Consider the following 13220-nt stretch of genomic DNA (forward strand, 5'->3'; position numbering starts at 1 on the left):
CTGAGGGCTCTCTTCTGTTCCATTGATCTATGTCTCTGTTGTGGTACCAGTACCATGCTGTTTTGGTTACTGCAGCCTTGTAGTATAGTTTGAAGTCAGGTAGCGTGATGCCTCCAGCTTTGTTCTTTTGGCTTAGGATTGACTTGGCGATGCGAGCTCTTTTTTGGTTCCATATGAACTTTAAAGTAGTTTTTTCCAATTCTGTGAAGAAAGTCATTGGTAGCTTGATGGGGATGGCATTGAATCTATAAATTACCTTGTTAGACCTAAAACCATAAAAACCCTAGAAGAAAACCTAGGCAATACCATTCTGGACATAGGCGTGGGCAAGGACTTCATATCTAAAACACCAAAAGCAATGGCAACAAAAGCCAAAATTTACAAATGGGATATAATTTAACTAAAGAGCTTCTGCACAGCAAAAGAAACTACCATCAGAGTGAACAGGCAACCTACAGAATGGGAGAAAATTTTTGCAACCTACTCATCTGACAAAGGGCTAATATCCAGAATCTACAATGAGCTCAAACAAATTTACAAGAAAAAAACAAACAACCCCATCAAAAAGTGGGCGAAGGACATGAACAGATACTTCTCAAAAGAAGACATTTATGCAGCCAAAAAACACATGAAAAAATGCTCATCATCACTGGCCATCAGAGAAATGCAAATCAAAACCACAATGAGATACCATCTCACACCAGTTAGAATGGTCATCATTAAAAAGTCAGGAAACAACAGGTGCCAGACAGGATGTGGAGAAATAGGAACACTTTTACACTGTTGGTGGGACCGTAAATTAGTTCAACCATTGTGGAAGTCAGTGTGGCGATTCCTCAGGGATCTAGAACTAGAAATACCATTTGACCCAGCCATCCCATTACTGGGTATATACCCAAAGGGCTATAAATCATGCTGCTATAAAGACACATGCACACGTATGTTTATTGCGGCACTATTCACAATAGCAAAGACTTGGAACCAACCCAAATGTCCAACAACGATAGACTGGATTAAGAAAATGTGGCACATATATACCATGGAATACTATGCAGCCATAAAAAACGATGAGTTCATGTCCTTTGTAGGGACATGGATGAAACTGGAAAACATCATTCTCAGTAAACTATCGCAAGGACAAAACACCAAACACCGCATGTTCTCAGTCATAGGTGGGAATTGAACAATGAGAACTCATGGACACAGGAAGGGGAACATCACACTCTGGGGACTGTTGTGGGGTGGGGGGAGGGGGGAGGGACAGTATTAGGAGATATACCTAATGCTAAATGACGAGTTAATGGGCGCAGCAAAACAACATGGCACATGGATACATATGTAACAAACCTGCACATTGTGTACATGTACCCTAAAACCTAAAGTATAATAAAAAAAAAAAAAATGTACTGACAAAAAAAAAAAATGTGGATCTCTACTTTTTCCCATTCCATTCAACTCGAATCCTCAGCCAATATAGCACAGATCCTTTTTGCCAATGAGACAGAAGCCATTTATTAACAGACAGCAAATACTGTTTATTGCAGACTTTCCAGCTGACTCATGTGAAAAAGGCACTATGAAAATTAATGAATCTAGATAATTTCTCTAAATGATTTATGTTAAAATATACAACATTCTTACATAACATCTGTTTTATATATGTGAAATAATATAACATTTAATGACAAAAATTGTGTTTCCAAAAATAACATTTGTTGAAGGTTAGGTATCTTTCTTTTCTCTATGTGGAATCTTTCACAGGATTAAAATATGTGTAAATTAAGTGCTTCTTATTACCAGGAAGACTTGACATAGATAAACACATAAAATGGCCCCACTTCCTTTTAACTACTCATATCAACATTTGGAACTGAGGCTTTCATTAAGCAAAATACTGTAATGCACACCAATGCAGACTAATTCCTTTGCTAGATTTTGAGCAGACATGACCTTTTTCCCATTTGTGCTTTCTCATATATAAGAACACAGTATACATAATAAGCAGAATATAAACTAAATCAAAATACAAGCTATACAAGGAATTGCAATCAACAGAGCCATGACAAACTGTCTTGAGAATGCTCCATAGATTTATATTTGCATGTCCAAGGTATGGCCGTACTTTACAGTTCATTCAAATGTTTTATTTTTTTTTAAACTGTTGGCATTAAGAACTGTAAATAAATCTAAATATTCTTCCATTGAGTATGTCAGAGAAGAGACCTAACTAAGCAGAGGCTAGCCTACAGTGAGCTACGCCCTGAATGACAGACACCATATTCACAGGCAAAATCGAAACTGCTTAGATTTTGAATCATGGACAACATTGTTGCTTTGTTGCAGTGAATAACTCCACCACTATCAAAACACTTCCTGTTGATACCCTGGGATGGGGATAAAATAATTAATCTGATTAAGGAAACTTCACCTTGGTAAAGTAAGAAAAATATTTTCCAAGGTCAAAAAATTCAGTTTAAATTTTTTCAGTTTTAATAAAAATAATGGGCCTAGAAGCAAATCCTGTGCTCACTCAGGTTTTATGGTGATAAATTACATCAAGAAAAATGAATCTGACATTCCCTTCAAGGCTTCTTAAAACAAAGCATGTTGGAATAATGCCAAAGACAATGGAGTTTAAAAACAAACAAACAAATTAGTGACTGCTTCCTTCATCAAAAGATTCCACTCCTGAATCACTAGCAGCAGCACTGATTTTTTCCTGTCGTCTTCTCATAATTTCTTGTAACTCGGAGCTGCCACTGCTATCCTGAAAGATAAACAGTTCAGACAAGATGGTTACTGACTTGTGCAGGCTGCAGGTCATATCATGAAATGGCTCAGGATAAGTCTACTGTGGTTTTCTTCTAGTATCTCTTTAGGAAAGCTAACGGCTCCACTTTTTAAGTGAAGCTTCTGCACTTCACTAATATATCACATTAATAATTTTTCATTTTCTAAAGTCTGTTAAGGCAATTCACTCACCAGGCCTTTCATTTGAACGTGATAAAGATAAATCAATCATGTATGTGTAGTACTCTAGGTTTGCTGAGAGAAAGAGGATATGTGTACAATAAGCATAATAACACGGTAAATTATCAAAGGACTCTTCTGGGGTCAAACAAGATACTGATCTGCCTTTAGAAGATTTTAACTTAGGCCAGAGTGGGCTCAGAATTCACCCAGTTTCCCCTCCATATAGTTCTGACCCTCTGACCATGCTGGCTTTTCTCCTTTCCTATCAACAGAAGTCTCTGGCAACACAGGCAAATAAGCTAAAAGATTAACTAGATCCAAGGAAAGGGTGAGGTGGTAGAAGGTGGCTGAGGAACATGAAGAACCTCAGGTAGTCAGCCTCTGCCTCAGTTCCCATCTAGAGAATAGGAAGAGAACAAGAACCAAGAGGCCATCCTGAAGTGGGTGGTGACAGCAAATTACAATAATAATAGGCAGGTGTGGGATGAAAGAATTCAGAATTTTAGGAATATGGCATTTTCTAACATACCTTGAAGAAGTAATTATATACTCTCAACAAAATTAAATATAGTGGTAATAAAACTGCTTGAGAAAAATATATAATCCCCATTAATATTCAAGCTTTCAAGATCAATGTTGTAGGGAAAACCTCCAAGGGAAATATGATTTCTCTTAATTCAGAATGGCTATGGGGTGATATGCATGAAGTGATTTTACCCTGAATTATTTAACTGTTGAATTTATAGAATATACCTGCTAGAGATGATTATGGATCAATTTCATGCCAAAGCCTACATTCTTTCACTTGAGTCCAAGTATAATTTTCATGAAACTATTAAGAGCTGTGAGAGGTAACGGTTGGAAACTACTACCCGCACATAGCACATTTTAAGTCTAAAATAGGATATTGGAAGCTTAAGTATAAACCAATCTAGAAAACATGGACTTTCCTGCTTTCATACAGACCATTGTGACTAAATACTTTTCAGGGCTCTCTATTTTCAGTGATCTCTACCTAATGTATCTTTCCCGATTATTGAGATGTATTACTAGACCTAACACACACAGCCAGGGTTTTACAATCTTATAACCTATAAGCTGTTAGAATCTCCAGAAAAAAAATATTAAGAATAGGCAAGCGTTCTGGCCTCTTAAGGCTCTTACTCACTCAGAAGCTAATTTCCATTGTTATGTCAAAATTAAATTTCCTATAGAAGTAGTCAATACATATAAAATGAGAACATTATGCTTTTTGTTAAGTGTCCAAAAGTATGTGCTCAAGCTTCACGTCATATGAGCATTTATAACAAATTAACCTTCCGGAAAATGTAATTGATGATCTCAGTGACAAATTTACAAGAGCAGAGTTAAATTTAATTCAGCTCTGTTAAGAAAGGGAAATTGGCCAATATGGACATAAAAAGTTGTTTCCAGAGCTTTCAATTTGCAGAAAAACACCACCTTAGGTTGACAAGTCATACCTCTAATGCAGCTTTTTGTACAGTGATTTGGCTATAGACTCTCGCTCCTTCAGGGCAGACTGTCCTCAGTTCCTCCTTATTGAGAGAGAAAAGTTGTGCACCATTTAATACTCCAAGACTATTGACAGTCCTAAAAAAAGGAAAAGAAAAAGAAACTGAGCATTAAAAATACTGCCTACAAACAAAGGAGAAAATTATCTGTTCCTGCTAGTAACTTCTCTTTTCTAAGTGTTCCATACCCTGGAAGCCTTATTAAATGATACTACAGTCTTTATAGTTAGGATAATGACAAGTTTCTTTCATGATGATGACCCTGAGGCTATACAGATTATTAATTACAAAGCATCAAAAAGGAGCCAATTGGGTTTAGGGTCATTGTTTAATACCAATTATTGGGATTTGGTGTTTCATAGAAGGAATAGATAACTTTCTAGTAACCTGGCAATTGACTAACCATTGTACCTCATTTTTCAATCATGCTGGGTAGGTGAGTTTATAATATGTCAAGGTCCCTTGAATATGTATTATTCTAATAGTTCATTGTGCCAAGTACATATGAAATATTTATAGACTTTTAGATAGATAAATAGAACCTTTACTATGGGTTTATTAAAAGAAAAGTTCTATTAAGATTATAATTGATGCTAGGTAACACTATTTTTTATTTGCCAGAGACACTATATCCTGCAGCAGGAGGAAAGCTTATGCTCTATGTCCTACGTGGTCTAGGAAGTTCAGCTAAGACCATGGTCCTACCTAGGTTACATCAGAGTAATCTGATGGAGAAAAGAAGCTACTGGGCCTCAAAGGTGCCAATAATTTGCTTAAAGAATGAATAATGAACAGATACTACCAACTCGAAAATGGGGTGGCATCAGAATGATAATTATTTATGCTTATTTTAGTTCTTTTTCAGCTGTGAACAGCTATAGTGATTTCTTGAGTATGGCACAAAGTATGCAGTCTGTGCCCTTATGTTTCTTAGGAGTTATCTGTGACATCTAAGTAAGCAAATTGAAAACAATGCATATTGTACACACAGAATTGCAAAGTATTCACAGAGAGACTCACACAGGGTTGAATCCCTTTGACTGTAACCATGTCTTCACATCCTCTGGTGTGGAGTCATAAGTGATATTGATAACTGGCACGTTCTGCCGTGGCACATGGAATTTCTTCTGAGCAGCACTCCGACCAATGGTCAGTCTGTGGATGAGTTCATCCTGCACTTCCTCCATCTGAGATTTCCTTCCTAGACACCAACAGGGAGTAGGTTCTTTTTGAAAATCCCTAATATTACATCACCCTCTCTAGAACCCCGATCTCTAAAATCCTTTGACACCAGTAGGACCTACAATCTAGTGTTCCTACCATCTTTCCTCACTTTTATCCTCGCCCGGTATAAATGCCATGATCAATTATTAAAATAACTCCCTGGCTCTTCTCTAGTATCTTCATTGTACTCCTTTGGCAAAACCCCAATCCTGGTTACATCTAACTTTCTGCGTATTCTGTGCCTGCACCTGCACAGCTGAATATAACACAACAATGCTGAATGATCTCATGTTAAATTCATGATTATGAACCTTAACTTGGCTGTTAATGCTTCCTGACGATCATACTAGATTTCCTTAGACTGGTGGCTCTCAACTGGGGACAATTTTGGTCCCAGAGGACATTTGGAAATATCTGGAGACACTTTTGGTTGTCACAATTGAGGGAGAAAAAGGGGAAAGGCTGCTGCTGTCACACAGTGGGTAGAAGCCTGGGATGCACACAACATTCTATAATGTCAGCCTCTCCTACAGCAGAGAATAACCCAGCCTCAAAGGCCAAGAAGTCCTGCCTAAGGTCATGTAACTGCCCACTGTCTTAGACAAGTACTGAATATATTCTACTTTCTCTCTACAAACCTCTAACCCTATTCCCCAATCCTCACCTTGAGCTGAACTCATTTCCTAATTTATGAATACAATAGAAGAAAACCTCCATAAGTTCCCCTAGTGGTTCTTCCTACCAGCACTTTCCCCATATGCTCTGCTTGCCTTCCTATTATGTTATATAGGAGCTGTTTCCCTGCTCCCAAGGCTAACTCTCCATGTATGCACTAGGCCTCAAGTTCTTTGCCTATTCAAATACTCCGTCATTTCTCCCTTATTTATCCTGGTATTAATTTTCCTTCTCCACTGAATCAGTTTATCAGCCTGCAAACATGCTATTATTTTATGATTTCTGTTACCTTTAAACAAGCCCTTTTTACTATGTCCTTTCCCAGCTACTGCCCATTTTTCTGCTCCTTTTACAGCAAAAGTCCATGAAAATTTGCCTGTACTAGTGGACTCCAATTCCCATTCTCCTATTTTCTCTTAATGTCGTTGAAATTCAATTTTGCTTTTCCCCCCATCTCTCTACTACACTTTGCTAAACTCCAGCCAATTCTTTCCCAGCTACTATCTCATTTAACCTAACAGCATACATTTGAAGCAGAAGATTCCTCCTTGAAACATTTTCTTCCTTTGTGGCCTCCAGGATACCACAGTCTCCTCATTTTCCTCCTATGTCTCTGGACTCCCCTTCTCTGGATCCTCTTCTGAATATTCTCGTCTCTCCAACTAAGTAATATTAAGGTGCTCTAGGGGACACTCCTGAGACTCATCTCTGCCGGCACTACCTCCATCAATGACCACTGTGCTTAGCTTCACGGCCATTTAAAAGATGATGGTTACCAAATTATTTTTCCAGGCCTCTTACTTGGAACTTAGGTGCATATATGCTGTCTACTTGATATATTCATTTGGGTATTTGTTAAATAGCTCAAATGCATGTCAAATATAGCATGCCCAAACCTGAATTCCTGATCTTCTTCCTGAAGCTTGCTTTTATAAACTCTTAGACTTGCTTTTTAGACTCCTCAACTCACTTAATGACAATTCTATCTTTCCAGTTCTGGCAAAATACCACGGAGCTGCACTTGATTCCCTGTCCTGTGCTACATCCAATCCATCAGCAGATCCTGTTAGTCTGACCTCATAATGTATCCAAAATCCAATGATTTCACTGTATTTTTTCTGTTGCCAGCTTGGTCTGAGTTACCAGCCTATTAACAGATCTCTCTGCTTCCACTCCCTACCACCCTGCCCCTTTCTCTTCATTCTCTTCTCAATATAACAACTAAGTGATTCTTTTAAAATGTAAGTCAGGCCGGGTGACTCACGCCTGTAATCCAAGCACTTTGGGAGGCTGTGGCAGGCGGATCACAAGGTCAAGAAATCGAGACCATCCTGGCCAACATGGTGAAACCCTGTCTCTATTAAAAATACAAAAATTAGCTGGGCGTGGTGGCATGTGCCTGTGGCCCCAGCTATTCAGGAGGCAGGAGAATCGCTTGAACCCAGGAGGCGGAGGTTGCAGTGAGCCAAGATAGCGCCACTGTATTCCAGCCTGGCAACAGAGCAAGACTCCATCTCAAAAAAAAAAAAAAAAAAAAAAAAAAATGTAAGTCAGATGTTGCAGCTCCTCTGCTCAAAACATTCCCAAGTGATCCTAATTACTCCCAGTAAAAGGCCCTACAAGACCTCCACCTCTCTAAAGCCACTCCGCAACTCTTCTGGAGCCCTTCATTCTTGCTCCCAATGGCTCCCTTGGTGCTCTTCAAATTTAAAGGCCACTCCAGTCTCCTCTGCCTGGAATGCTTTCCCCCGCATCTCCACATGGCTTACTCCTCCCCACCTTTCTATTTCCCCTGATGTATTTAAAACTGCAATCCCTCCCCAAAAGCACTCTCTATCCACATAGTTTTATTAGTCTCCAAACCACTTACCACCTTCTTGATAGATAGTCTATCATCTTTTTTTTTTTTGAGATAGAGTCTCACTCTGTTGCCATGCTGCAGTGCAGTGGCACAATCTTGGCTCACTGCAACCTCCGCCTCTCGGGTTCAAGCGATTCTCCTGCCTCAGCCTATCGAGTAGCTGGGACTACAGGCGTGTGCCACCGTGCCCACGCCCAGCTAATTTTTGTATTTTTAATAGAGATGGGGTTTCACCCTGTTGGCCAGGATGGTCTCGATCTCCTGACCTCGTGATCCGCCCACCTCGGCCTCCCAAAGTGCTGGGATTACAGCCCACCGCGCCCAGCCAACTTAATCGCTTTTTAACCTACCTCCTTTCATTAAAATATAAGCCTGAGGAGAAAAAGGATGCTTCCCTTTTTTGTTTGCATCTATATCCTAATACCTGGAACAGTGCTTTAATTCAATAAATACCTGTTGAATAAATGAATGAATGAGGCATTCTGCTGACTTTTTCACCGAGACTTTGAGAATCATCATGTACAAACCCCTTAAATAACCAGATAAGAAAATGAAGGCCAAAAACAGATAAATGATCTGTCAAAGTCACATTTCAATTAGTAGAATAATTTAGCTAGAACTGGATCTTCTGACTTTCAGCAGAGGGCTGTTTTATAGCCAAAGTCATTAAAATCACCTTTGATTAACTTCCCTAGCTACTCCTTTTTCCTAGCCATTTATGCTAATGGAAAAGATGCGTGTGTATATGAACATACTGTCATGACAAAAATAGGAAAGGCATAAAAGTACAGGAAGGGGAATCATGTGTCTGTGTATTTTAAAATATGTGTGTATATATACATAGGTACATTACGTTGTTTGTTTTCACTTTCAAGAAATAAGAACAATCTAATTAAGTTGGCAAGTGACAATAACCTGGTCACTCAGGCAGCTTTTTGTGACCAGTGTTCTATGATTTTTTTCCCCTAGGGAAAGGGTTTTAGAAAGTGTTTGGTGCCCCTGGGAAATAAGGGAAAGTGTGAATAGTTAGTGTTATTTCAGCCTAATTTTTTTTTTAATGCCTCAAGTGTCTAGGAAATCTTTTGAAGAAGAAGTCAAAAAAGGGGAAAAGGGGAGGGAGGAGTAGGGGGTGCTAGAGAGAGTGAGAGAGAGAGAATACTATTGATTGTTACATTTAAGTATACATTACATGCATTTCATTAGTTACCTTTTAAAAAAATCACTACATCAAACTGTCAAACAGCATATGAGTGCATCTCAAAGGAATAAAAAATAAAATGCATCACCACACTAAAAGATTTGGTTTCTCATCTGCCGACTTGGCCAGTATATCCATCATCACCAGTCCACAGCATAGTTTTCTTCCAGGAAGGACGAAAGAAACCTTCGCCTAACATATTCCTGGGCTTGTGGTTTCCATTTCCAATGTTCTAACACACAACAGTGAACCAGAATAACTTTACACCTTTCTAAAATAACACTCTGATTACAAAAGATTAAACTCAAATAAAAGGACTAGCATTTCAAAGGAAATGGGAGAAATACAAAGCAACTAAAGTGTTTGCATCTTAAAAGCGATAAAAGGAGAACCTTTTGGGATTCTGCGATAAAACAGTCTGAACAGCTTCTATGACACAAGGCTTCGCAGCTATTTTGAACAGGCAACACACAGACTTCCACAAAAGGGCTTCACTCTTGCCACTTGCTACGTTGTAAAAACAGGCATGTTGGCTTTTTTCCCCTGTTCATAGCTGCTACTTGACAGATTTCTATGAGTATTTACTTCCTAGTTCCGTTCATTTTATTTTTTACCAGAAGTTTAGGCAGTAAGCAGAGAATGTGGGTAGATGAGTAGGCATATTTTGAGAGAAATTTGGCTATCAATAAACACACACTGAAATATGTGCTACTGTCTGGTTCTAAAAGAATATTAAGCCCCAACATTCATTCAGAGAAAAACTGTTCTGCAATAAAGTTATCAAGAAATATTTGTTTTATAAAAAGAAATACATTTATTTAATGCCAAACTGTATTTTTGAGATATTTTTAAAAAGAACTTACATAAGTTGCAAATATATTGTAAGATTTTTATTATTCTAAGGAAACAAGTATGTGTGCTAATTTTGGGAGAGATGTTTATATTTTATACACCAATGCCACCCTTTTACTTATGAAAAACAGACTTCAAAATGATGAGTCACAATTATCAGGAGAGTTCTCTATCTTTAAAAGTATGCAAACTATGCCTCTTTCCCACTAGGTTATTCTTGGTTTCTCAGAGTGAACAAAGAACAGACTGTCCTAACCCACACACTGCTCCAAATGGGGACTGGAGGCCGATGAACTCTGATCCTAGCTAGGCCTGGATAAAGAGTCCCACCGTGTCAAAGATGACTGTGCTGACGTCTCTACAGAGGGAAACGCTATAAACTTGTGGGAAGAATAAAGAAGAGAACAGTCATTTCTAAGAGGAAGTTTTCTCCTTAGGGAACTCAATAAAAATATTTATAGAAATTTCTCATCTTAAAACTATGTCTTTAGTGTATTTGAAAAAGAAAGCTCTTTTTAAAAACTCCACATAATTTTAAAAACTTAGTAGTATATTCTATTTTATTATGGTTCTACACACTCACACAGACAGTTGTTTTTGCTGTACAGAAAGAGCTAATCACTTTTCCAAAACTTCATTTTTCCTTTAGTTTTCTGGCAAGATAGATATGACAGTCATTTAAATTGGACATACCGTGGGAGAAAAATTAATGAGTAAAAGTAGGCTTATGCTTATTGCATTTAACCAGAATTTTTAGAATTGTTAAATAGTAATAGTTTTAGTGTCTTTTTATTTTTTAATTTATCAAGAATGTCCACAACTGAACAGATGTGGCAATAACTTACTGAGGTGAGAAAAACAGTAGGATGAAAATGGGAGTGAAAGATTCAGTCATTTAGTTTTGAATACAAATAGAAAGCATCCTCTTTGAAGCAATTGTGAATGGGAGTTCACTCATGATTTGGCTCTCTGTTTGTCTGTGATTGGTGTACAAGAATGCTTGTGATTTTTGTACATTGATTTTGTATCCTGAGACTTTGCTGAACTTGCTAATCAGCTTAAGGAGATTTTGGGCTGAGACAATGGGGTTTTCTAGATATACAATCATATCATCTGCAAACAGGGACAATTTGACTTCCTCTTTTCCTAATTGAATACCCTTTATTTCCTTCTCCTGCCTGATTGCTCTGGCCAGAACTTCCAGCACTATGTTGAATAGGAGCGGTGAGAGAGGGCATCCCTGTTTTGTGCCAGTTTTCAGAGGGAATGCTTCCAGTTTTTGCCCATTCAGTATGCTATTGGCTGTGGGTTTGTCATAGATAGCTCTTATTATTTTGAGATACGTCCCATCAGTACCTAATTTATTGAGAGTTTTTAGCATGAAGGGCTGTTGAATTTTGTCAAAGGACTCCTCTGCATCTGTTGAGATAATCATGTAGTTTTTGTCCTTGGTTCTGTTTATATGCTGGATTACATTTATTGATTTGCGTATGTTGAACCAGCCTTGCATCCCAGGGATGAAGCCCACTTGATTATGGTGGATAAGCTTTTTGATGTGCTGCTGGATTCAGTTTGCCAGTATTTTATTGAGGATTTTTGCATCAATGTTCATCAAGGATATTGGTCTGAAATTCTCTTTTTTGGTTATGTCTCTGCCAGGCTTTGGTATCAGGACGATGCTGGCTTCATAAAATGTGTTAGGGAGGATTCCCTCTTTTTCTATCGATTGGAATAGTTTCAGAAGGAATGGTACCAGTTCCTCCTTGTACCTCTGGTAGAATTCGGCTGTGAATCCATCAGGTCCTGGACTCTTTTTGGTTGGTAAGCTATTGATTATTGCCACAATTTCAGAACCTGTTATTGGTCTATTCAGAGATTCAACTTCTTCCTGGTTTAGTCTTGGGAGGGTGTATTTGTCAAGGAATTTATCCATTTCTTCTAGATTTTCTAGTTTATTTGCATAGAGGTGTTTGTAGTATTCTCTGATGAATCCAACTTACAAGGGATGTGAAGGACCTCTTCAAGGAGAACTACAAACCACTGCTCAATGAAATAAAAGAGGATACAAACAAATGGAAGAACATTCCATGCTCATGGGTTGGAAGAATCAGTATCGTGAAAATGGCCATACTGCCCAAGGGAATTTATAGATTCAATGCCATCCCCATCAAGCTACCAATGACTTTCTTCACAGAATTGGAAAAAACTACTTTAAAGTTCATATGGAACCACAAAAGAGCCTGCATCGCCAAGTCAATCCTAAGCCAAAAGAACAAAGCTGGAGGCATCACGCTACCTGACTTCAAACTATACTACAAGGCTACAGTAACCAAAACAGCATGGTACTGGTACCACAACAGAGACATAGATCAATGGAACAGAACAGAGCCCTCAGAAATGATGCCGCATATCTACAACTATCTGATCTTTGACAAACCTGACAAAAACAAGAAATGGGGAAAGGATTCCCTATTTAATAAATGGTGCTGGGAAAACTGGCTAGCCATATGTAGAAAGCTGAAACTGGATCCCTTCCTTACACCTTATACAAAAATTAATTCAAGATGGATTAAAGACTTAAATGTTAGACCTAAAACCATTAAAATCCTACAAGAAAACCTAGGCAATACCATTCAGGACATAGGCGTGGGCAAGGACTTCATGTCTAAAACACCAAAAGCAATGGCAACAAAAGCCAAAATTGACAAATGGGATCTCATTAAACTAAAGAGCTTCTGCACAGCAAAAGAAACTACCATCAGAGTGAACAGGCAACCTACAGAATGGGAGAACATTTTTGCAACCTACTCATCTGACAAAGGGCTAATATCCAGAATCTACAATGAACTCAAACAAATTTACAAGAAAAAAACAAACAAATCTTTAAGGCACATGTGGGAGATCG

At 38.3% G+C, this 13220-nt stretch overlaps 1 protein-coding gene across 3 annotated transcripts in view; it reads right to left on the reverse strand.

The window, feature by feature from the left end:
* Positions 1–1422: 1422 nt before the first annotated feature.
* EPS8 (epidermal growth factor receptor pathway substrate 8) overlaps positions 1423–13220 on the reverse strand; it is a 178272-nt gene continuing 166474 nt past the window's right edge. For all 3 annotated transcript variants that reach the window (XM_032159718.2, XM_032159719.2, XM_032159720.2), the window contains exons 19-21: positions 5526–5706; positions 4455–4584; positions 1423–2767 (exon numbers count right to left, since the gene is read on the reverse strand). In XM_032159718.2, coding sequence (XP_032015609.1) covers positions 2654–2767; positions 4455–4584; positions 5526–5706 — 425 coding nt within the window. In that variant the 3' untranslated portion in view covers positions 1423–2653. The remainder of the gene's footprint in view (positions 2768–4454; positions 4585–5525; positions 5707–13220) is intronic.

The sequence above is a fragment of the Hylobates moloch genome, unplaced genomic scaffold (assembly GCF_009828535.3).
Source record: "Hylobates moloch isolate HMO894 unplaced genomic scaffold, HMol_V3 SCAFFOLD_8, whole genome shotgun sequence".
Lineage (NCBI taxonomy): Eukaryota > Metazoa > Chordata > Mammalia > Primates > Hylobatidae > Hylobates > Hylobates moloch.